Raw genomic sequence first — 23,968 nt, 5'->3', positions numbered from 1 at the left:
CCTGTATCCTTCACTTGCTTTGGTCCTGCACCTGTCTCTGGTCGCAATGTGATTGGCTACTTGGTTGTCAGGCAACCAGTGACGCAGCAACTACAGTTACCGTTGAGTAGACGACTACATGGAGATGAAAATCGAAGGCTTCTCAAAAGATCAAAAGAGAAAAGAAAATCATCTTGTTTAAAGACAGGCTACTGTCATCATCATTGTAACTAACTATTAATGAAGAATGTAGTCCCAACGATTTTCAACGAAGTTGTGTGTTGCTGTTGCCTCTCCCTGACAACCATCTAGCCAATCACACAGGGTAACCGTTCCTCGGGATATGGGATCGAGCACCGTCCCCATCATCATGATGCCTTTCTAGATTCTTCTCTTACGGACTCGTCATCGCACCAATCAAACAAGGCTTCGGGCGCCACATAGCCAATCACAGATGACCGAGGGCGGGCTCAAGAAGCATCCTTTAACCATTGCGCATGTTTGTTAGGGCTGCCGGGTCCCGAATCCTCCGGACCTCATCGCGTACTACTGGGATGGGATTAGGTTGAATGGGTTTAAAGCGCTCCTCTTACATAACATAGAGTAATACAGCTAGCACACAGTAAGGTAGCAGTAGTAAAGCACGGTATCATCATCATATTGTTTGGTTCCTGAGGAGGCAGACAGACAGTATGTCCGTGGTAGGCATTGATGTGGGCTTCCAGAACTGTTACATCGCTGTGGCTCGGAGCGGTGGCATTGAAACCGTTGCCAATGAATACAGTGACAGATGCACTCCGTAAGTAGAATAATACTGATTATTATTTATTACACAGTGATATTGTTGTCATTGACATGATTGACATCCTATATAGCTGTGACTTTGTTACGCAATGTTTGCAACTGGAAGAGGGACTCACTCACTCACTGCACTTACTGTGCCTTGATGTCATGGCATCAGCAAGGATAATAATAGACGCTGTGTGTGATGTATTAATTATAGATTTATTCAACGCCATTTACACACACCAGACGTGCATTTTTTTAAACACTATATTGTAATAATATATTGTCCCTGCAGATCTACACAAACAAATATTCAGTGTTAGAGTTACAAATGAATAAATGTAACACTGAGAATTTAACTGACACATGTGTACAAGAGAATCAAAAGTAGGCTACACATAGAGGCAACTTATGCCAGGTGAGATTGAGATACATGAGACAATAAAATAACATGCGTTCAGAAATGACTTTTCTTGGTTGATGACTATTTGTACAAGACTGACAAGGTTAAATATTATTGTATGCTACCATGACACGCACTATCGCAGTGATGCAGGCAGGGCAGGCCCCTAGCACGTGCGCGTGCCGCTGAGAGCGCATGTTTTGTGCTGCGCAGTGCGCGTTGAAGTTGGCTTCGACTCTGACAGCGACACGTTAAAAAAAGAAAATCCATTATTTATTTTAAATATTTTGATATGACATACAGTGGAGGTTGTAGCCTAATGGATCTATTTAAAGAAAGTCCATTCTCTTGTTGTAATTATCTATTAATATCCATTTTCTAAGCACCTCTCTCTCAGCCACAGAACCAGCCTTTAAACCAGGGAAAGGCAAAGGCTACTCTTTATGTATGTGTTTATCCTTCATAGAGTTGTTGATTGTTAAATCTTATGTTACTGACACATTTTTAAAATGTTATTAACAAGATAACCACTTGAAACCGCATCCCTTCTTTTTTTTGGTCATGCTGTGACTTGGCTATTCTCACACAACACCATCCTATAATTAAGTGTACAAATGGTTTAAGTGGTTAAAACACCTGGCAAGACAATGATGAACACACACTACAATTCATTCTCAGCTGCATGCTGATTGTTGACAATGGATTTAAGGAAAGGGGATACAGTGGAGGCAGGAACCTGGAGGCAGCAGGAGTTTTCATTCCCAAATTGAATGGAGGATGTTTTGGAGGAGGAGGATAGGTGTGTGGAACTAGAGCTGACGCTGCCAACTGATGAAATGGATCCTTAACACAAGTTTACATTCTAGAAGGATTACTCTTTGCCACTGTCAGCATTGCAACACAATGTTGCCAGTGGTGTGCAAAAGGATGTGTAAAATGAATTTGACAAGTGAAGTTGCAAGTGCGGATCAGTTTACGTTTGAAGGTGAACTGCTCTGTCACATATACTGACCTAGTTTATAGTTCTGCCTCAGACTCCCTTGTGAAATTAGCGAAATCTTGGGCAGTCTCGCGGCCCACATCGTTTTGGCCTGGTACACCATCTGTGTCAATCCATCCCTGAGAACTCAACGATACCGCTGATATCAGCAGCACTAATACAATATTCCTTGTTTCCTCTAAAGGGCTTGTGTGTCTTTGGCCTCCAAAAATCGTATAATTGGAAATGCAGCTAAGGGTCAGGTAAGACAGCTACAACTATTCATATCATTTCTCTAATGAAGGGAACATTCATTCCACATGGAGATCAATGCTGCTGTTGTAAATCAAAAGTGTCTAAATCTTTTTTTTTAATAACAAATGTCCACTACTTTGTCCAATAACTATTGAGTTTAAGTGTATCAAGAGATGAGACAGTTGTTCTGGTTGTGACATGTTCCAGATTATAACAAACTTCAAAAACACAGTTCATGGCTTCAAAAAGTTCCACGGCAGAGCATTCGATGACCCTTTTGTCCAGGCGGAAAAACCCAAACTCCCATACAGTTTGCATAAACTGGCCAGCGGAACCACTGGAATTAAGGTAAAAGCACTGTACAGTTTTCCAGTGTGTACTTTCTCGTTTCTATTCCACTGTCACCACGCCATGGCACGGCCTCCGTATCATTGTGATTTATATTTTCTTTACTTTTAGAACTTTAATTTAGGGGAATATGGCTTAAACCTATATGATTGATGTCATAGTACTGACATCATAGATGACTGATATACTGGCCAGATTACATTTCAGATCCACATGGAAACCATGTGGCCAAGTAGGCCTGTCTAGAGCCGTCTGTAATTCCATATTTGGAGTTCCACTCGGTTCTCAGCACCAAGACTCAAGACACGTTGTGATGCAGAAACAGCGCACATGTTCCTGCTGTTACTATGATGTCATCAATACCAGGGTTTACCAGGGTGGATCTTCTTCCATTCCTAACTTCACTGTCTTGAGTAAGGGAAAAGCAGCAGGTTTCTCAAGAGGTTATCGAAGCAGAATCAAACATGGCTACTACATGCCGCTTTGTTTTCCTTCCTTTTACACTTAGTATGCAAAAGAAATATACATGATGTAAATCTAGTGATCATACTAGTTCAAGGTTTCTGTTTTGTTACATCTTGTACAGGATTATAGAAGTAAAATTATCTGAATAGTTCTGGTTCCTCTGTCATTTCTATGTTTTTATAGGTGTTTCTACAAGCTTTGTATAAAGTAGTTGTTCTACAAGCAAGCACATACATCAGTGCATGCAGTTCAAGTGGGTTCAGAGTTACTTCTCTGAAACAAGAGTTACAAGGTGTATATGCATTATGAAAAAGTTACAGTAATTCATTGATGTGGAAAAATAAGAAATGTACTCTTACTTTTACTTGTACTTTAAGTATTTTTAAAAGCATGTACTCTTGAATACTTAAGTACATTTAAAAGCAAGTACATTTTTACTCTTACTTGAGTAACATTTTGACTGAGCTACTTTTACTTGTAGTAAATGTTGACCAGGATTATCTGTACTCAAGTACTGGGGTCGAGTACTCTGTCCACCTCTGGATTTCGCTGATATTATATAACATATTTATTATTTATGAGAATGCCAACTTAGAACGTTATTGTTTTTCACAATATTTGAACTTCCAGTATTTTAAATTATGTGTTTCGATGTCTTTAAGGGCAATCTACAGCCAATCAGTGAGTATTTCTACTTGGATGGCTAATTGCACTTGAGGAGCTTAATTTATTCCTCATTTGCAGGTACGGTATTTGGATGAGGACAAAGTGTTCACTATTGAGCAGATAACAGGAATGCTGTTGACCAAGTTAAAAGAGACAGCAGAGAGTGGACTGAAGAAACCAGTGGTGGACTGCGTCATATCTGTGAGTGACAGATACATTTCCATACAAAGACCATTACCCACTTAAGCCCTATATCATTTATTGTACAAGGAATATATTTTTGGAAATGTTGACATATAAAAAGTAAATACGTGAAAATCTACACCAGGACTATAATGACATGCCCACAACAGAGATGCCAGATTGATATATATTTTTAAAGAAAACACAGCACTTCATCTACCACCTCCATTCGTCATTTGATTTGTAACATACAGTACTGTGTTCAGTGACTGGTATAATAATGTTTGGTATAATTTACAGGTACCAAGTTTTTACACCGATGCTGAAAGACGATCTGTGTTTGATGCATCTCAAATCGCTGGCCTGAACTGTTTACGTCTGATTAATGACACTACTGCAGGTTAGTGACTTTATTTAGAAGAAAATGCTTATAGTGACATTTCTGAAATGGCTGCATAACAGCAGTTTAGAAGGACGAGCCATTGCTTTTTGTTAGCTGCCGTAGAAATCTGACAGTTCATGCAAAATTGAAGTTTTGTCATCAGTTATTATAATATGCCATTCACTAGTAAGAGGCAAGAGACCACACCTCTACTTAAAGGAGTAGTTCACCCCAAAAATGATTACTCCCACCATGGAGACTCATAATATTCTTTGTTTTTTGTCGCATTCCTAAGACAAACAAGACCAGGTCAACCTGGTTGTGCCAGACCCCGGTTCTGCCAACCCTCTGGGCCTATAAATTTTTTGTAGGCATGTCATCATCATGTCATCATCATATATACCCTTTATATAGAAAACCCGGACAGACCGACATTTGCTTATGTAGGCCTACCCATTTCATGGGTCTGGCAAAAATGTATTATAGTAAAGTTACCCTGACAGTTTCCCCATCCAGAGCCATGCATTTGGGTTCCCATCCAGGGCCAAGCATTCGGGTCCCCATCCGGAATCAATGGGGTAAATTTACTATAAAAAAATATATATATTATTGAACTCAAGTCTCAATGGCATGAGTAATCAATAGAAAAAATGTCATTTTGGGGGTGAACTACTCCTTTAAGTTTAAGAATTTATTGAAACGTAAAGAGATGAATGTGGAATGGGATGAGGAACCCAAGGTGTGGATACGGTTGATTGTGAATGGGGATCGGCTAATGAGTGAGGGAGGGTGTGGTAGATAGGGGAGTGGCCGTGAGGGTGGTCTCTACTCCTGAATGTACTGTACGTTGAACACAACTACATTTCAAGAGATACATACTATTGGTGATTGTTGTACTGCAAGTTGAAACACTATAACACACAAAGTAACATCACTCTGCATTGCTATAAACATGAGAATGCAAATTTGTTCCTAGATTCCGATCAGTGTGTTATTTTTATTTGGATTGACAGTGGCTTTGGCATATGGAATCTACAAACAGGACCTTCCTAATCCAGAGGAGAAACCAAGAAACGTGGTTTTTGTGGATATAGGACATTCATCATACCAGGTCTCTGTAACTGCCTTCAACAAAGGCAAACTTAAGGTTGGTAGTTATTTCACATGCACACATTTCCTGAAAATAGAAGATCAACAAGCTCTTTCGGTTTGACACACCATCATACAACCAAAGTATAAATCAGGCTTAAGTCTCAATTGTAATCTGTACCCTCAGGTCCTTGCCACAGCTTTTGACCCTTACCTGGGTGGCCGCAATTTTGACGAGGCGCTAGTGGATTACTTCTGTGAGGACTTTAAGGCGCGGTACAAGCTCAACGTGAAGGAGAACCCTAGAGCCATCCTGCGTCTGCACCAGGAGTGCGAGAAGCTGAAGAAGCTGATGAGCGCAAACTCTTCTGACCTGCCTTTGAACATAGAGTGCTTTATGAATGACATTGATGTTTCTGGCAGAATGAATAGGTAAAAAATTCAAATCCCAACTTTATTTTATCTTGCGTCTTTACTATGGGTAATCTAACATACAGTATGTACAGAATCTCACAGGAATTTATATTTTTCTGTTCTTTGTTGTCATTTCAGGACCCAGTTTGAAGACATGTGTGCTCAATATCTACTGAGGGTAGAGTTGCCCTTGAAAGCTGTTCTTGAACAGTCAAGTACGTCACCGAGTTTGGTTTATGTTAATCACAACGGGCGCTCGAGTGGTGCAGGGGTAAAGTTCGTGGCCACTGTCGTAAATTAGATGTTAGAATCCTCCACAGTACATTTGGCTTGTCTGGGCACTCCAACAAACACAATTGGATGTGTTTGCGGGAGGGCAGCCGGTCGGTGAGGGCGTTCTTTGTTGAACTGTGAGGAATATGGTGTTACTTCACACTCGCTATGTCCTCCTAGTGTCTGTGGTAGATGTGAAAGGAAGCAGAAGGGGACTTCACGAGTATCAGAGTATCATGTGGTTTCAGTTTTTGGATTGATTGAATACTTTATTACACAATCAGACATTTAGGCTAAAAGGATAACACAATAAAGTCCTGGGGGCTTGTTTCCATTGTGGTCTAGGGATTGGACGATAAGCGACATTATCGTTTATCGTGATAAAAAACACTCACGATAATCGTATCGTGGTGATTTCATTTATTGTGATATCGTCCTCCGTCATGCACTGGGATCAATTCACCTTTTATTTGCCGAGCTGCATATCCAGTACCACTTAAACCCTCTATAATTGGTAAAAAGTACTGGTAAATCGCGATTTATTTTGTATAATCGTGATATGACATTTTCATATCGACCCCTCCCTATTGTGGTCCTATGTATTCAATTCATCAACATGGCATAACATTAACACAATAATACATATCATTAACAAACACAAAACAGTAAAGGAGAAAAAGGAAAAAGTCTGCAATGTCACCTCCTTTCTATGGGAAATTGTGTTTACCTCCTCTTGTGGCCCCCTAATAGTTGGATTTTCAGGCCTGTTTTGAAAGAAGCCAGTGATCCACATTTTATAGTACCATCCCTATGGCCAACCAGTCCCAAGACCAACCAGTAGGGGTCAGCATTGACACAATTACCATACACAAGTGTGTGCATGGCTAATCATGAAATTGTCATAGCAACTAATCTTTTTTTAATATATATTAGCAATACAACAGCGACTGACTTTTGTTTTGTTTTGTTTGTGTTTTTTAACAGAGCTTAGCCGGGATGATGTCTATGCAGTGGAGGTGGTGGGTGGAGCCACCAGAATCCCAGCCATCAAAGAGAGGATCTCCAAGTTCTTTGGCAAGGACGTCAGCACCACCCTCAATGCTGATGAAGCCGTCGCAAGGGGATGTGCACTTCAGGTACTGTATGACATGGAGACTATTAGACCTGAAATCTATCGTTGTGTTGTAAGAAGGACATGTGAAAATCTGACATGACACTTCCCCAATGTGTTCTTTGTGCTGAGAGTCGCACTCTCGAGGTGCTGGGAAATCTCAGCCAGCCAGCCTCATGTCAAAATAAGAAAAGGCTGGCAGATTTTGCAGCACCTTTGAGAGAGGGAGCTAGAGAGACATAATATAACACAAATTTGTGAAGTGTTTGTCACGTTTCTAGCCTGACACCGAATTTCTATTTCACTTCCTTATTCAGTGTGAAAATGCTCCCATCGCAGCTCTTTCCGAAGAGAGAGTCCTCAGTGATAATTATTTGGTCTAACACTGAACTCAGAGCAGCATAGCAACTCAATAACAACTCAGTTGATTCTTTCTATCCATTCAAAGGACGCCCATCGGCCCCTTAAAAATTCCAACTCAGAAAACACACTGGACGACAGCAACACCATACCCTGAGATCACAACATAGATAGTCTTTTGGGCGTGACTAGAGATTTAAGACCTCATCACAATAGGGTTGAAATCAGAATCAACACACAGTGTGTGTGTGTGTGTGTGTGTGTGTGTGTGTGTGTGTGTGTGTATGTGCGTGTGTAGTGTGCAATTCTGTCTCCTGCATTTAAAGTGCGTGAATTCTCCATCACTGATGTGGTTCCGTTTCCCATCACTCTGCGCTGGAAATCCCCCACAGAGGATGGAGTCGGGTATGGACTTTCTATCCATCGGAATCAATCATAAATCCACAGCAATAGTGACTGAATACAATATTGCACAAACTTAAAGATACATGTCCGTCGTGTCTCCACAAGCTGTTGATTCTATTTTGTTGCATCCCTGTCACAGGGAGTGTGAGGTGTTCAGCAAGAACCACGCAGCTCCCTTTTCCAAAGTTATCACCTTCCACAAGAAGGAAACCTTTGACCTTGAGGCCTTCTACAGCAACCCTCCAGAGCTTCCATACCCAGACCAAAGGATAGGTACTGTACTGCTGCTACAGCACTTCTGTAAAATTCACTTAGACTTTGTTCAGCTCTGCTTCCTCAGGGTTTATTTTTAGTCTGAACCCCGTCCCCCTCAAAGTGTTCGTCAAAGTGAGACTACATACTGTAAAGTTTAACAGTTCTTTGATTTATCTTACCACTTGCACTTCCTCCCTCTTTCTCCCAGGCTGCTTCTCCGTTCAGAATGTTGTCCCCCAGCCAGATGGAGACAGTTCTAAAGTGAAAGTAAAAGTGCGTGTTAATGTGCACGGCATCTTCAGTGTGTCTAGTGCTGCCCTTATTGAGAAGCAAAAAGGTGAAGGAGATGATCAGATGGACATGGAGCCCATGGTGCAGAATGATGGCAGGCCAGAGGACCAGGTCAGTACACCTCTTCAGCGCTTTTCAAAAGAGCTATAGTGGACACACTACCAGGGTGTCGCACAACATTCTGGGCCCTGGGTACTTTAACTATTGAAAAATCATGAAAATTGAAAAAAAGTCTTTGAATATTTCAAATTCTTCTAAGGATTTTTGAAAAAACTATGTGGTGCTCAAACTTTTTCATGTGAAGGACCCCCAAAATGATGTGTATTTGGCCACAGACCCTCATCTCAAAATATTTAGTTCAGGGGACCCCCCCAGAAGCAAAGTTTGAGTTACAAATGTTCGCTTAAAAACCTTTATGCTTTAGCTATAGAAAAATAGCAGATATACAAGCTCATAGCTTGTATATCTGCTATTTTTCTATAGCTAAAGCATAAAATAGTTAAGGCCCCTCCACCTTGGGCCCTAGTAACTCAGTCCCACCCCCCTTGTGACGTCCCTGAAAAGAGCTACTGTATAATAGTGGACACACAACCACTCTTTCTTACCCTGTACAGTCTAACTACGATTATTAAGAAGATAAATCAGTTACAGTATATATGTGTACTGGGATAAAGTCACTCTGGAAGTGTATCATATTTCAGAATAAAATGCAGGTGGATCCGGAGGGTCAAAACCAGCTGGACCAACAGAATGAAGATGCCAGTTCCAGCAGTAAGGTTAGTTGATGCAGAATTGCATGCAAAGTAACGTTTTGTGTTAAATTAACACTTTTGCTGTGTAAAACCATATTGACTGAAGTTGAAGGTTAACCATACTGGTTAAGTGCATCAGAATGAGCTTTTGGCACATTACAGGTTTACAGGTATAAAGTACATTTTTGAAAATATTGTTTTGTGAAAGCTCCCATCATATTTTGACGTTTTCAGGAAAAATGGCAGAACAGAGAGAGTTACAGTATTTTCTGGACTATAAGGCGCACCTGACTATAAGGCGCGCTGTCAATGAATGGTCTATTTTCAAACTGTTTTCATATATAAGGCGCACCTGACTATAAGGCGCACATAATAGACGCACATAATAGACGCTACCGTTGCGTTATGCATCCAACAGATGGAGCTGTGCTAAAGGGAATGTCAATGTCAATGAATGATCCATATATAAGGCGCACTGGACTATAAGGCGCACTGTAGTTTTTTGAGAAAATTAAAGGCTTTTAAGTGCGCCTTATAGTCCGGAAAATATGGGTAGGTTAAAATAAAATAAAACACAAAAGCGCCATAGAATTTAGTACAGGCGGTGAATTGTTTCTGTTTACCAATGCAGGAAGGGGCACCAGGGGAGAAGCAGGATGCAACAGCAGGGGGAAGCAAGTCCAAAGTCAAGGTGAAGAGCATCGATCTGCCCATCGTAGCCAACACCATCAGACAACTGGACAGAGGTGTCCTTAATGATTTTATAGAGTATGAGGTGAGTTCATAGAAATGCAGAGTCATGCTGTTATTGGAATGCTTATTGATAGGTGATCTGGAAAAATATCTATTTATTCAGATATACAGTATGTACAAAGTCAATCCTCTGTCTGTTTGAATGTTTGACGTTGTTCACTTTTCAACGCTTTACAAAATGATATTGCTCATCTCTACTAGTGGGAATGATGGTGGAGCGGAGGTTAGAGTCCAGATGAGTGTCACAAAATGAATCTCTTTGTTCAGGGTCAGATGATTGTTCAGGACAAACTGGAGAAAGAGAGGAATGATGCTAAAAATGCTGTGGAGGAGTACGTATATGACCTTCGGGACAAACTCTGTGGCATCTTTGAAAAGTACATCACAGAGGAGGTAATAACATATTTTCTTATTTCATACAAATTCCGATGTACGGTACTAATAATAAAATAAACATTTGGGATGCTCGGGGTGGTGCAGGGCTAATGTTCAGGCCATTTGTGGTGCTGTTACTGTTATCTGTTATCTGGACCTTAATAGGACAGTAGCCGACTGACACTGATGCTGGAGGACACAGAGAACTGGTTGTATGAAGAGGGAGAAGATCAACCCAAACAGGTCTACATGGAAAAACTGGAAGCACTTAAGGTTTGTCTTTGTTTACTATAGAATTTCTATTTTCAGTTACAGTTGTCTTCAGCTGAATGAATTAAAGTGATATACGGTAGATGTGCTTTCACTACTGGAAAAGCACAAATACTTCTTTACTGTCAACACTGGCTTAGTGTTGAGGAGGTTTTGTTTCAAAAGCTTCTTTTATGCTCTCAAATGCAATGTTGCACTTGAGCGTGAGCTTCTGAAGAGAGATTAAGAAATTGATTATGAAATGTAATGGATGAAAGCAATCAGAGTATTTCCCAATCTGAATAGCATTCTGATGGTTGGGCGGTGAAGCAAAACTACTGTAATGAGTTTGTCTATCTGTGGGAATGTACAGCATGTCTCTATTTGCAATGACTCAATAAATGTCACACAGGCACATGAATATATTGTATAATATAAAACCTCTGCTATAATTTTTTAGAGGTTTGGTGAGCCTATTCAGGACCGACACAGGGAGCAGGAAGACAGGCCGAGGGCTTTCGAAGAACTCGGCAAGAAGCTGCAACTTTATATGAAGGCTGTGGAATGCTATAAACAGAAGGTGAACACAGAAAATATTGGAGCATGTGCAGCTGTACTTCATTCCTCTTTCATCTTTCATCTATAGATTGCTTAACCATTTTATTTTATTTTATTTTATTGGTTTTCGGAATAACTTAAAATGTTGTGTGTGTGTGTGTGCGCGCGCGCACGCGCGTGTCTGTGTGTTGCCCTCCTATGGCCTGTAAACACTTCAGAAAATGTTTCAGGTCACACAATTTATACTTTCCTACTTCGTTATAAGCAATGAAGTTTGTTTGTATCCTTTGTGTTTTTGAAATTTGATAAATGTAAAACCATACATTTGAAGTGATAATTGATATATTTATTAAGGGAATTAGGTCCATGTTAGAGAGTTGATCTTTTTGAACTCCCTCCTAGGATGAGCGATACTTGCATCTGAATGCAGAGGACATAAGCACTGTGGAGAAGTGTATAAATGACAGCATGAATTGGATGAACAGCATGATGAATGCACAGAATAAACTGACCATCGCACAGGATCCCATCGTCAAAGTGGCAGAGATCATCTCCAAGATACAAGTATGTGAAGGAATGGCAATTTAACATAGCTTAACGTACTGTAGCTTGTTCTGTGTTTCATTAAGACATTTTTAATCTACTGTACACTTTGTGCTTATCAGGAGCTGGACGAGGTATGCAATCCTGTGATCAACAGGCCAAAGCCCAAAGTAGAGGAGGTGCCTGAAGAAAACGATAAAAATAGTGGGGATCATAGCGGCCCGACGGCCTGGGAAGGAGCTGAGGGGAAGGGAGACGCAAAGACGAATCCTGCTTCAGGAGAGATGGAAGTGAACTGAATTCTGCTTTGTCTTACAACTCTGCCACCATCACTCCATCGCTGAACATTTAAGCCTTATCTATACTCTGTAGTAAGATGGTGTTTCTTGCCAAAAATAATGTGGCATGTTGCTACCTTTAGATCTGTTCTTTTAGGCAAGCAACACCCTTGCACGATGGAGTATAAATTAAGCTTCAGACTGTAGAAACGTGAATACCTGGGACCATTAATCCATGTTTACCAGCCAGTCAGCAGGGTGTTATGCGAATTTGTTTTCAGTTTCCCCTGTTGGACTTTTTCCTTTTGAATTTCCTTTTTATTTTATTTCTATTCCACTTACTGTCGTGTGTGAAAATAGTGTGAATCTCTAGAAGGTTTGACCTATCCAATAAATGGCAGAATGATCATGCAATAGACCAAACACGTGTTCTGAAGTAAAACTGTTTTCTCTTCAACATACATTTAGGTAAACCTTTGTGTTTGCATCTCCGAAACCTAAGTGTCCATTCTCAGCTGTGAATTCTATCACTCAGCCTTCTAAAGCGACATAACAGCAAAGTGCTGTCTACTCTAAGCAATCGCTATGGCTGATTGATTTTGATTGGCTGATTATTAGTATGTATGCATTAATGCATATTATATATATTTGTATTTAATGACTTTGGAATGGTGTCCATGTCTAGAAACTGTAAATAATATTTTAGTAATTTAAAGCAGCTAGTGCATTTAGTGTAGTTAGTATGTATATTTATTTTAGAGAACACATTCCTAGTGTTAAAATGGCAACGCTTCATGCACCAATTCTCAAATAATTATACAGATTGGCTGCCTAATTCCTTTTCCTGTTTTCATTCATCTTCCGGGTTGTCATGGGATTTAAAGATTGCAAATAATAAATACATTTGTCCGCAAGACAATTTTTAAAGTCTGAAATGGTTTGATGTTCAGCTGCTGAAATGTAAAATAAACATGAAATAACATAAGAAATATGATTACTCTCCAAGACTCACCCACAAATAAATTGAAAGAAAAAAGCAAATGAATAATGTGAAATGGTCCAGGAAAAGAAATCAACATAAACAATCAACAAATGTTGACAGTGTGTGGGACATATCATTAGTTTTGTGAGAGTAAAGTTTCCAGATTATTATTATTATTATTTTATGGGATAATGGGAGAAAAGCTGCCATTCCGTCTGTGATCTTGATAGTTATGTAGAGGAGCAAAACTTTCAGGATTGAGATTCCTTTCTTCTGTATGTACTGTATGGGTTACTGTCTAAAATGTGGAGGTAATACAAGAATTAAAGATGCTGAAATTGAACACTGAACAGTCATACTGATCTAAACAGTTCTATCCCTTTCTCTCTCTTTGTAATTGCATAATATGGAAAGTATGAAAATGGCAAAAAGTGAACCATATAAGAAGTATGTTTAAGAGAGATATGTTTTAAAGAATACACTAAGAATTAGAATCAGATAAATATTAGCATTAGTTATTTCAATGAGTGGGTGGCAGTAATGCTGTTAGACAAAAGAGACTTCTGTATGGGTGGGCGTGGCACGTGAGATTTGTTGTGATATGACGTCAGCTATGACGTTGGCCAAAATGTAACGGGCGGATATTTTCAAAATGGAAGAAGTTCCAATGTTTTGGAGGGGAATAAAATAATATAACTTATTCATTATTTGAGGGTTTCCTCAACGAACATCTATGCACACGCTGCTAGATGATACACATTTACAGAAGCGGACGCGTTGGTTCGACCAACATCGGACAAGATGAGCGTTTCTATCGGAGACAAAATCGAGGTGGGTGTTAACAATGCTAATGCTAACTAGTTAGCCTGCGAGTCGCAGTTTGCTACTGCAACTGCAGCGGATTTCTGCAGGCAGCACGATGGCCTTAAAGAATAAACATGAAGAGAGAAACGTTTTTAGAGGATTTTCATTTTTTTTTATTTTTTATTCTGTATTATTATCCACCAGTTGCATAATCTGAAATGTGGCATACTTACTGGTGTTAGAAGTCAAGTCACCGATGATCCCTTGCGCAGCAGTAAAGGCTGCCACCCTCTCTTCTGTAGTAAAAACAACAAATACCTTTTCGCTACTTACCAAAATAAAGATGGCTTTAGGGAGTTGAAACCCTACTTTCCTTAGTGGGAACACTCTGAGACCCCACTTCATGTCTAAAATACACGTTTTAGCCAGAAAAGAAAATATTTCATCGGAAGGGAAAATCTGGTCAATGGAATTTTCTATTGTGAAGATCTCTAGAGGGCGGTGTGGAGTCGCTAAAACCTCAGCTGAAATATTTTCTTTTCTGGACAAAAAGTGTATTTTAAACGTCAGGTGGGGGGCTCATCATTTCCTAAGTGTTCCCACTTAGGAAAGTAGGCTTTAGTCATCTTTTAACTGTCTTTGTTATGTTGAGTAGCGAAAGTGTAGTCTTTATTTTGACTACAGTCGAGAGGCTGAGCTGGGAGACTGGTGATGCGAGAGGTTTCCGCGGCTGTGAGCGCAATGGCTCATCGGTGCCATAGAACTCCTTCTAACGCTATGGAACAGAGATAGACTAGACATAGTTATATGAAACATACACAGTAAAATCCTCAAGTGTTATGATGCATTTCTTATTCCCGAAAGTGTACAAATTGAACCAAATGCACTCGTAAGGGCCTGCATTGGCAGATGATATTTCCCTTTTGACACAATGGCTTTTAAACTTTAACTTTAGCTCCGAAGTAAAACAAAATAACCCATAGTGTTAATAATTATTGAATCGAAAACTGTGAGGGTTGTTTTGCCTGCAAGCCCCCCAGGGCTGCATCCACCCAGACAGGCAGACCCTCCCTTTGGAGACAGGCTGCATCACTTGTAGCTGCTTAGAAACGGTCTGTTGTCCTTGTCCTCATCAGCGGGAATGGAACCGGGATAATGAGAGGTTTGTGGTTGGCCAGATGACAGCGTCAGGTGGAGATGGCTTGTTTGGCACTGGCAGTTAACGTTATTGTGGGAGTGTTTTTCTTTTTACCCCTTATGTGTAATATTGTTGAAGGGTTCATCATGATCCTGGCTTTGTTGAAACGTTAACCTTTAGAAGTTGTCTGGTCCTGCTGCCACCAGCAACATGTCGCAGACTGCAGGGACTGTGATTGATGAAGTTATTCACTATTTCCTTCGTAATAATCTCGGGACTAAAAACACAGTTAGTAATGATGAGGACAAAATCCTAGCTCATGCAGATGCTCTGAGGATTGAGGTATAGTTCTTTGCAGTCGTCCGCTTTTTTTGCAATGGATCGAAGGAAGCAATGCTGAAATGTAGAAGTTGTCTGTTTCCCATAATCATAATTCTTTGTCTATAGAAAGTCTATTGGATTTCATAAATCTTAACAATATTTGTATTTATTATTATTCTCTTAGGATTTTAAGGTCCTCAACTTGCTTGGCAAGGGATCATTTGCATGTGTTTACCGGGCAAAATCAGTGAACACTGGTTTGGAAGTTGCAATCAAAACGGTAAGAATACTTTTAATATAATATAAAAAATAATATATCATAAAAAATATGTTTTCGTTTTTCATAACTTGTCAGTTAAATGTGGTGAAATTCTTGTACTAACCTAAAGCGGAGACGACCTGTTTCTACACAGATTAATTGGGATTCATTTCTGAGATTTGAGTAAATCTGTAATTCGTTCAATTGCTATCTATCAACTAGAGCTGGAGTGCAACTGGTGCTCAGAATGTTGCTGGAATTATTAGACCACCACAGCTCCCTCCCACGGGGGTCCTGTGGGACTGACTCCCCAAAGAGTTGCCTACTTTAGAAATTCACACTCTCTTTGTGCGTAACAGATTGACTATCAACCACAGAGCTAAATCACCACGTCACACAGCATACAGCATTACCTGTACATGGAGGCAGGCAGGTGTATAATTACCTCGTTTTGTACTTATTGCAGATTGACAAAAAAGCTATGCAGAAATCTGGCATGGTCCAGCGCGTGACTAACGAAGTGGAAATCCAGTGTCGATTGAAACACCCGTCAATACTGGAGGTAAAGTTGGTTGGACATCATTAACTCCTGTTTGTTTTATTCATTAAATTGTGTCAATTTCCCTTTTCACGTTCTGTGCTTCTACCATTTGCTTCAGATATCAATGGCTCTTTTCTTCTCTGTAAAGATAAATTGTGTTAATTATTCAGCTACTGAATGTACATAACACAAAGCAGATATCTGACACGCTGTCAGTCATGCATGGCAGACAGGAACGTGGTAGAGTAGTACTTGGTTTTAACAACTCGTGGACATTTTATCTTGCCCAGGTCAACAAGTACTTTAAACATGAAACATTTTCAACTTTCACTGGGTTTAACGTAGTTGCTGTCCCAAAATGGTAATCTCCAGAAAAGTATTTAGTATTTATTTTAAATAGATAATTTTACCTTTACCTCTTTTTGTACTTGTATATCTGTGTCACTGACATTACAAGTTAATCATTTGGGCAGACACTTCTCTTTTTCTCTGCCCATTTCAGACAGTTTAGCATATTCTACATATTGCTGTCACACACTTTATATTTGACATGTATTTATTATTTATATTGATATGTATTGATATTACAGTACCATTGCCTTGTCTTATTTGTCTTGTAAATATATGGTTATACTTGTATTTACTCTTTATCTTTTCATTCGTTAATGAATGCCAAGGAAGCTTGAACAAAATAATTTCACACACTTTCACCAGGTGTAAACTTGACAGTAAACTTGAAGTAGTTGAGTCTTGCTTTTGATGACATTATCATCATTAATATATATTGTAACATGTTGTCTTTCTCTCCCTGAAGCTTTACAATTACTTTGAAGACAGTAATTATGTATATTTGGTGTTGGAGATGTGCCATAATGGAGAGATGAGCAAGTACCTGAAAGACATGAAAAGGCCTTTCTCTGAGGATGAAGGTCAGTCAGCCTTGGAATTTGACATTCATTATTAGTTGTTATACTTCCTAGTTGACTCGACTGTATGTTTAGTTTAGTTTATTGCACATAACAAATAAAATACACAAAAGGAAGAAAAATAAATGTACATTACAAAGGGATTGGGAAGGGTGGGTGGGTAAGCTATAATGTACATGTACTGTTGTACTGTCTTTTAAGATTTGTTGTGTTTTTGTTCCACAGCAAGGCATTTCATGCTTCAGATAGTGAAAGGTATGCTGTACTTGCATACTCATGGCATTATGCACCGGGATCTGACTCTGACCAACCTTCTGCTGACGAGCAACATGAACCTTAAAATCGCAGACTTTGGTTTGGCCACTCAGCTCAAGCTCCCAAGTGAAAAACACTTCACCATGTGCGGAACACCGAACTACATCTCCCCCGAGGTGGCTACCCGCAGCGCCCATGGTCTGGAATCTGACGTCTGGTCCCTGGGCTGCATGTTTTACGCTTTCCTGATGGGTCGGCCTCCTTTTGAGAGGGACACGGTCAAACACACACTTAACAAAGTGGTTCTTGGGGAGTATGAGATGCCCAGCCATGTGTCTGCAGAAGCTCAGGATCTCATCTACCAGCTCCTGCAGAAGAACCCTTCCCAGCGGCCCAGTCTGTCCACAGTGCTAGACCACCCCTTCATGACTCATAGCCTGCTGGCCAGGACTAAGGAGCTTGGACTGGAGGATACAGGCTCCATGGACAGTGGCATCGCCACCATCTCCACAGGCTACACCTCCTCTACCTCAGGCAGCAGCAGCAACCGGCTGCAAAGGAGAACGAAGCACATGATAGGAAACACCCTCCCCAACCGCATGATGCCCCTTCCGGCTGCGCCTCGCCAGCCCAGCAGTGCCTGTTTCGAGGATGGAGATCACTGGCAGCAGCACACAAACGGAGCTTCTCGAGAGGGCAGGACGTTACACATCGGAGAGAGCGGACAGCCCCACTCTCGCTACCTCAGGAGGGCTCACTCCTCGGACCGCTCCAGCTCTAAGGCAGCAGGACAGGGGACGGGTTACCCCCAGCTGGGAAGGTATCACTCAGAGGAGACGCTCTTCAGTGCCGAAAGGCAGGCCTTCTCCATGACCTCCACTCCACACCCTTTCTCTGAGCATGATAGGCTTCCATCACCCCCCATCAAACAGTCTGCTAAGTGAGATGCATTTTTATTTTTGTAAATCTTTCCAAACAATTATTTTGGTTTTCAGACCTACTAACCCTTTGTCATTTCTCTCTTGTGTTTTCAGTTCTGGCTGTTCACTATCCACACAGCCTTTACATCCACCCTGCATGCAGTTCCAAGACTCAAATGGTGTTTCAAACTGGTTCAGTAAAGAAGGTAAAGTCTGTTTTTTTTTGGTACTTTTATTCATTATAAGAATGAAATTAAAGCTTCATGCAAGTTGATACAACACCACTGTGCAAACACCTTGAAGTATAGCCTAATTTTGATTCAATTCAAGTTGCTGCGCATTGAGCTTTTATTTTGATATACTGTGATTATTCTTGTCCTCCTCTTGCACCCTTGCTACATTTTCTGTTGTGCTAGAGTTCAGAATCAGAACCAACATTTTCCACCCCTTCCTCAGGCTCTGGCTCGAGGGCCACAGACCACAGTGCTCACAGCAGCAGTGGGAGTTTCCACAGCAACAGCGGGAGTCACCACAGTGGCAGGGAACCACTGGGTGTGCACAACTCCTGGACGGACAAGCCGCCAGGCCAGGGGGCCAATCCTCATCACAACCAGCACCACCCGCACCAATTCCCCCATCAGCATAACCCTGACTCCTACAGAGAGAATAGTATACCTGTAGCAGAGTTCCAGAAGAAAGAGAAGAAATCTCTTAGAGACGTGATCCCACCGTTGTGTGCCTCCAGACTGAAACCTATCAGACAGAAGACCAAAAATGCTGTGGTAAGATAGAGGGCTGCAAATGTCAATTATTTTCGTAATGATTTTACTTTTAGGAATAATCGAGAATAGAGATTTCAATGAATCGAAGCAACAAAAATGAAACAAAAACTTTCTACGCTATTTTTAAGGGGGGATAGGCATCAGAGCCTATGTGGTATGCACCTGGACCGCTATGCCAGCGGGGCCCCCGTAGATCAGCTATTTTTGCCATTGCATTTAAAAAAAAAAAGGATATAAAAAAAAATTATAATAAAATAATTGATGCTTTATAATTCATTAAATCGATTAGTTCAATTAACTGTTGCACCCCTAGTAAGATGGCACTTGTTGCTGTAGCCAGTAGCCACCTACTGACATGTTTCTGTGTGTATGCTTTGCAGAGTTGAGGCAAACACACTCAGTTCTGTTTAACAGCCTCGTGTTTGTCTTCAGGTGAGCATCATTGATACAGGTGAAGTGTGCATGGAGCTGTTAAGGGGCCACGGCAGTCAAGAGAGGGTGAAAGAAGTCCTTCGAATCTCCTGCGATGGTTCAATGGTGAGCTCCAGCAACAGCCACTCTTTATTGGGAGACCGTGTGGCGCTATAGCATATTATTTATGTTAGTATTATGCTGATTTCTAACCTTTTTTTGTCTCTTGTAGGTGACAATATACCAGCCTAATGATGGAAAGGGGTTTCCTGTGCTGGACAGGCCTCCTGCTCCCCCTGAAGATATCTTCATGTGCAGCTATGAGGACCTTCCAGGTACAGATGGTTTCATTCTGTAAACAATAATTCTGTACATTCAATTTCCAACCTTTGTGAACATCTGTTTGTATCCGTGAGAAACCGCTATTAGTTAGCTTACTGGATAGCATAATGGCTTCTTTTTCTTTTAAATTATTATTATTAGCTAGTGGTGTATCCTAGGCTAGCAGCACTAGACTGTTGAAGATACATATACTGATGCATCACACCAGAGATGTACTACAGTATATCTCACTGTTGATGAAATATTACTGAATGAATCCTAATAATACATTTATATTTTTGTCTTATTCTGTTTGTTTCCACTAGAAAAGTATTGGAAGAAGTACCAGTATGCCTCCAAGTTTGTGCAGCTTGTGAAATCCAAGACTCCCAAAGTGACCCTTTACACCAAGTATGCCAAATGCATGCTGATGGAGAACTCCCCTGATGCAGACCTGGAGGTTTGCTTTTATGACGGTGAGTCACAAGCAGAAGAGGGATGCTGTGACTTTCAAGTGCTCACACAATTTTGGGGGACCACATAAAACCATATTTGATGTATGTATTGTCACAGGGAAATAAATGTACACTAAAGTGTACCTTCGTGATTTACTTGTTTATTTAACTTATTACTCCTTTACATCGTTGAAAAATGTATGACAATTATTTTATACTTATTTTTCACACCAGGGCAATGGATTGCCTGGTCAGAAGTGTATATGACAATATAAACTGTATTTGACACTGTATATGAGAATATGTTAACAGTGTACTATTCCACAAACATTAAATGACCATGGTTGCTCTCTGCGACAGGAGCAAAGATACATAAGACGGTGGAGCTGGTCAGAGTGGTTGAGAAGAGCGGGAAGTCGTGCACAGTGAAGGGTGAGGCGGGGTTGAGCGGCCTCAGTCCAGACAGCAGGTTGTACGTGGAGCTGTCAGACGAGGCACACGGCATGTGTCTGTCTCTGGAGGCCGCTATCACCTCAGAAGAGCAGCGGAGTGCCAGAAACACTCCATTCTTCCCCATCACTATTGGCAGGTGAGGTGGAGAGTCCAGTGTTTCATGACTGTGGTTCTCCAGTGAATCCTTGATTTGTGGCTCATAGTCATGTGTCTCGTAGGCGACCTGCTAATGCAGATTCCCCATGCCAGTCATCGTCGCCATCCCAACCGCCACCTGCTGATGTTTCACCGCCAAAGCCTCCTTCTATCACTCCATCGGTGAGTGTCCCATAGTCTTAACACTGTTAACATATGCATTTATATTTAACCTTATGCACCATGTGTTTCTTTACATAACATATGTTTTATATTGAATCACCAGATGATCTCCTATGATGGGTCTGACATCACCTCAGCCAGCCTTAATAAGAAATGTTCTGCAGTGAAGCAGGACATGGCATCCAGTGCAGGCAAAGTGGTCAAATCTGTGTTTGTGCCCAACATTGGCTGGGCCTCGCAGGTAAATGATGCCCGGAGTACCCTCAACCCCTCATGACCACCTGATTATTTTTGGCATCAAAGTTTTAAATATAAAATGTACCTATGCTTTCATCATACAGTTGACCAGTGGAGAGGTGTGGGTGCAGTTCAATGATGGTTCTCAGCTGGTGGTGCAGTCTGGGGTGTCCTACATCATCTACACCTCCCCAGAAGGACGTACCACCAGGTAACAAAGACGGCAGTCCTCTGGCATGCTTCAACTAGAAAAATGCAATTGGAAATTGCAAGTGTGGTTGCCGTGATCACAGACATAGAAAGGTAGACGCCTCTTCCGGCTGGGGGGTGCTGGTCCAAGACTCCTGGCAAGCCTCCCAATAACTCTATGCAAGCCTCCAGAATTCTGAGGCGGGGCTCTTGGGAATTCTGAAGGACGCTTCCTTGTGCGTCACAGAATGGGAAGCTCGGTAGTCCAATCAGATGCAGTCCTGGCAGGACTCCCTCTTTCCCATTGGAGGGGGCAGAGTGCCTTCCGCAGTTCCACAGTTATGCACTTCCGCCAGGGGTGTTTGACCAGTCGCGCTAATGAACTGCAGCGGTGGAGGAGGTATCTAGCTTTTTATATCTGTGGCCGTGATTATATTGTGCAGCAAGTTAACTGTCATGTGAAGCTCAACCAATACTCGAGCTAGCACCAAACCTCAAATGTTTTTCCTTCAATCTCCAATTGCATCTGATTTCCTTCAATTTCCAATGGCATCTGATTCACAAAAAAGTTTATCTAGTCGAGAAAATAAAGTTTCCCCAGGACTTAGGGCCTGTGCAAAAAAATCGATTTACCATATTATTGTGATGTTAATGCCGGCGATTAATTAATCGATTTTCAAAGTTCAGAATCGATTTTCCCGATTTTATTTATTTATAAAAAATAAATTAAAAAAAAAAACTTTTTAAAGGTTTTAAAAAGTTTTTTTTAAAGTGGTTATTTCACCACTTTCAGTCAGAGTAAGTACAGGTCCTAAAGGAACAGTTTTAGGACTCATGAGGATGTCATGTTATGGCTAAAGCTAGCCTGGTTAATAAACCAGACTGCACAACACCACCCCCTGTTGGTAGTGGTGAAGTGTGTGATAGAGTCTGATGCTTGCAGTCAGGCTAGGCTAAAGCTAGCACAGTGCTGTAGGCCTGCAGCACAGCAATTATTTTAATTTTTTTATGACAACTTGTGTTCTGTGTTTTCTGGCATCTTGACCAGGAACATGTTGTTGTAATGTTATACCACTGGCACTTTGGCTGAAATAAATGTCAGAAAGATTGACTGACTTTATTTGGCTGCATTGATTTGAAGTATATGATTCAACTTTTAATGTTTTATATTGTTTAGAATTGTTTTAAAATGTTTCAATATAAAAAAGCTGAATTTTTTTGGGGGAAAATCGCTATAATCGTGATTCGAATCGCAAATCGCAGGAAAACGCAATAATCGTGATATAATCGAATCGTCACCCTATGAATCGAAATCGAATCGAATCGGGAGGTAAGTGAATCGTCACAGGCCTAGACTTTGTCCATAAATGTATAGTATGCATAGTGGAATTATGCAAATCCCACCACTCCAACATATATAGTAAAGATACAATCCAACTAAGGTGGTAAAAAATAGTAAAGATATTATACAAGTAAGGCATTGCTGGTAGTAATGAGTAAAATGAAGTGTACAAAAATAACACCAATAAACATTCGTGCAGTGAATGACTTAATTGCACCTTCTCTGGGTTTCTCTCTCTGTTTGTCATTGCCAAATCTTTGCCTCATGCACGGTGGTTGTTTGCTGTTTGTTTGCCGAATGCTCACACAGATGTACCTGTCTCCCTGCAGGTATAAGGACAATGAGAAGTTTCCAGAGCATGTGAAGGAGAAACTGCACTGTCTCTCCACCATCCTTGGGCTATTGACCAGTTCAGCAACGCATCACCCCCAACCACCCCACTAACACTTCCTGGTTGCCTGGCAGGGAACCAAAAGTAGCATTATAGGAATCATATATTTGTCTGTCTTTCATCAAGTGTCCTTGTAAATATTGTCTTTTTTTACATGTACAGAAGACTAAAATTATGAAAAGATATATTTTTATTATGTACCTATTTTGTACAGTTGTTGGTCGATGTAGAAAAGTTTGTATGTGTTGGTTATTTTTTTACTGTGAGTTTATTTCAAACTGTCTTCTCTATGAAATGTGAGATGCATAAAAGATGAGGCAATAAACATCTGCAGCCTGCATTGCAAATTGCTGCAAGCACTTGATATTCACAACTTATCCGCTTATTCATTTATTTTTGTTTTGTAGAAGGAAATTATTAAAGAATTTAGTGCATCTTTATGGCTTCAATACAGAGTATTCATAAACAAGGCAAACAATACTCTTACTAGTTACTACTACTGTGAAAAACGAACTAACCGTGTTTAGTTATGCAGAACTTTATTAAATATTAAATGCCACCAACTGCAGATTTGTCATGGTCCCTGGACTATGGCATAGTTTTGGCATTTGCATGGTCCCGGGACGGGGACGCCCTCGGAGCTCGCCCTTGCTGGAGCATAATTATGTAGTATTGATGACACTGTATGTTCTATCTATACAGTGACAAGTGTAGTACAGTATGGTGTATTTTGTGAGACTATAATATGGCATTTATGGGCAATTGTATACC

The 23,968-nt window shown here is 40.7% G+C and overlaps 3 protein-coding genes across 3 annotated transcripts in view; all 3 read left to right on the top strand.

Annotated features, from left to right (window-relative positions):
* LOC308305564 (transmembrane protein 179-like) overlaps positions 1–23,968 on the top strand; it is a gene marked incomplete at its 3' end in the record, with an annotated part of 467,552 nt that overhangs the window by 139,396 nt on the left and 304,188 nt on the right. The gene's annotated exons all lie outside the window — the stretch shown is intronic.
* On the top strand, positions 648–12,252 carry hspa4l (heat shock protein 4 like). Its single transcript, XM_080751326.1, has 19 exons — positions 648–778; positions 2,353–2,410; positions 2,610–2,750; positions 3,960–4,082; positions 4,365–4,464; positions 5,460–5,593; positions 5,723–5,967; positions 6,088–6,164; positions 7,207–7,358; positions 7,992–8,098; positions 8,238–8,371; positions 8,562–8,755; positions 9,346–9,420; positions 10,028–10,171; positions 10,417–10,542; positions 10,690–10,797; positions 11,234–11,353; positions 11,734–11,895; positions 11,997–12,252. Exons 1-19 carry the CDS (start codon positions 672–674, stop codon positions 12,171–12,173), a joined length of 2,484 nt encoding a protein of 827 aa, XP_080607452.1. The 5' UTR covers positions 648–671; the 3' UTR covers positions 12,174–12,252.
* plk4 (polo-like kinase 4) lies at positions 13,869–23,250 on the top strand (the record flags this gene model as incomplete). The annotated part of the gene is made up of 15 exons (XM_080750911.1): positions 13,869–13,965; positions 15,582–15,677; positions 16,123–16,218; positions 17,012–17,126; positions 17,349–18,318; positions 18,413–18,504; positions 18,755–19,080; positions 19,513–19,617; positions 19,724–19,826; positions 20,139–20,288; positions 20,628–20,856; positions 20,939–21,038; positions 21,142–21,279; positions 21,380–21,486; positions 23,136–23,250. Exons 1-15 carry the CDS (start codon positions 13,936–13,938, stop codon positions 23,248–23,250), a joined length of 2,772 nt encoding a protein of 923 aa, XP_080607037.1. The 5' UTR covers positions 13,869–13,935.

Source organism: Nannobrachium achirus, assembly GCF_963921795.1.
Source record: "Nannobrachium achirus genome assembly, chromosome: 20".
NCBI lineage: Eukaryota > Metazoa > Chordata > Actinopteri > Myctophiformes > Myctophidae > Nannobrachium > Nannobrachium achirus.
Note: the sequence above shows the minus strand (reverse complement) of the source record. Positions and strands in the feature narration are given on the sequence as shown.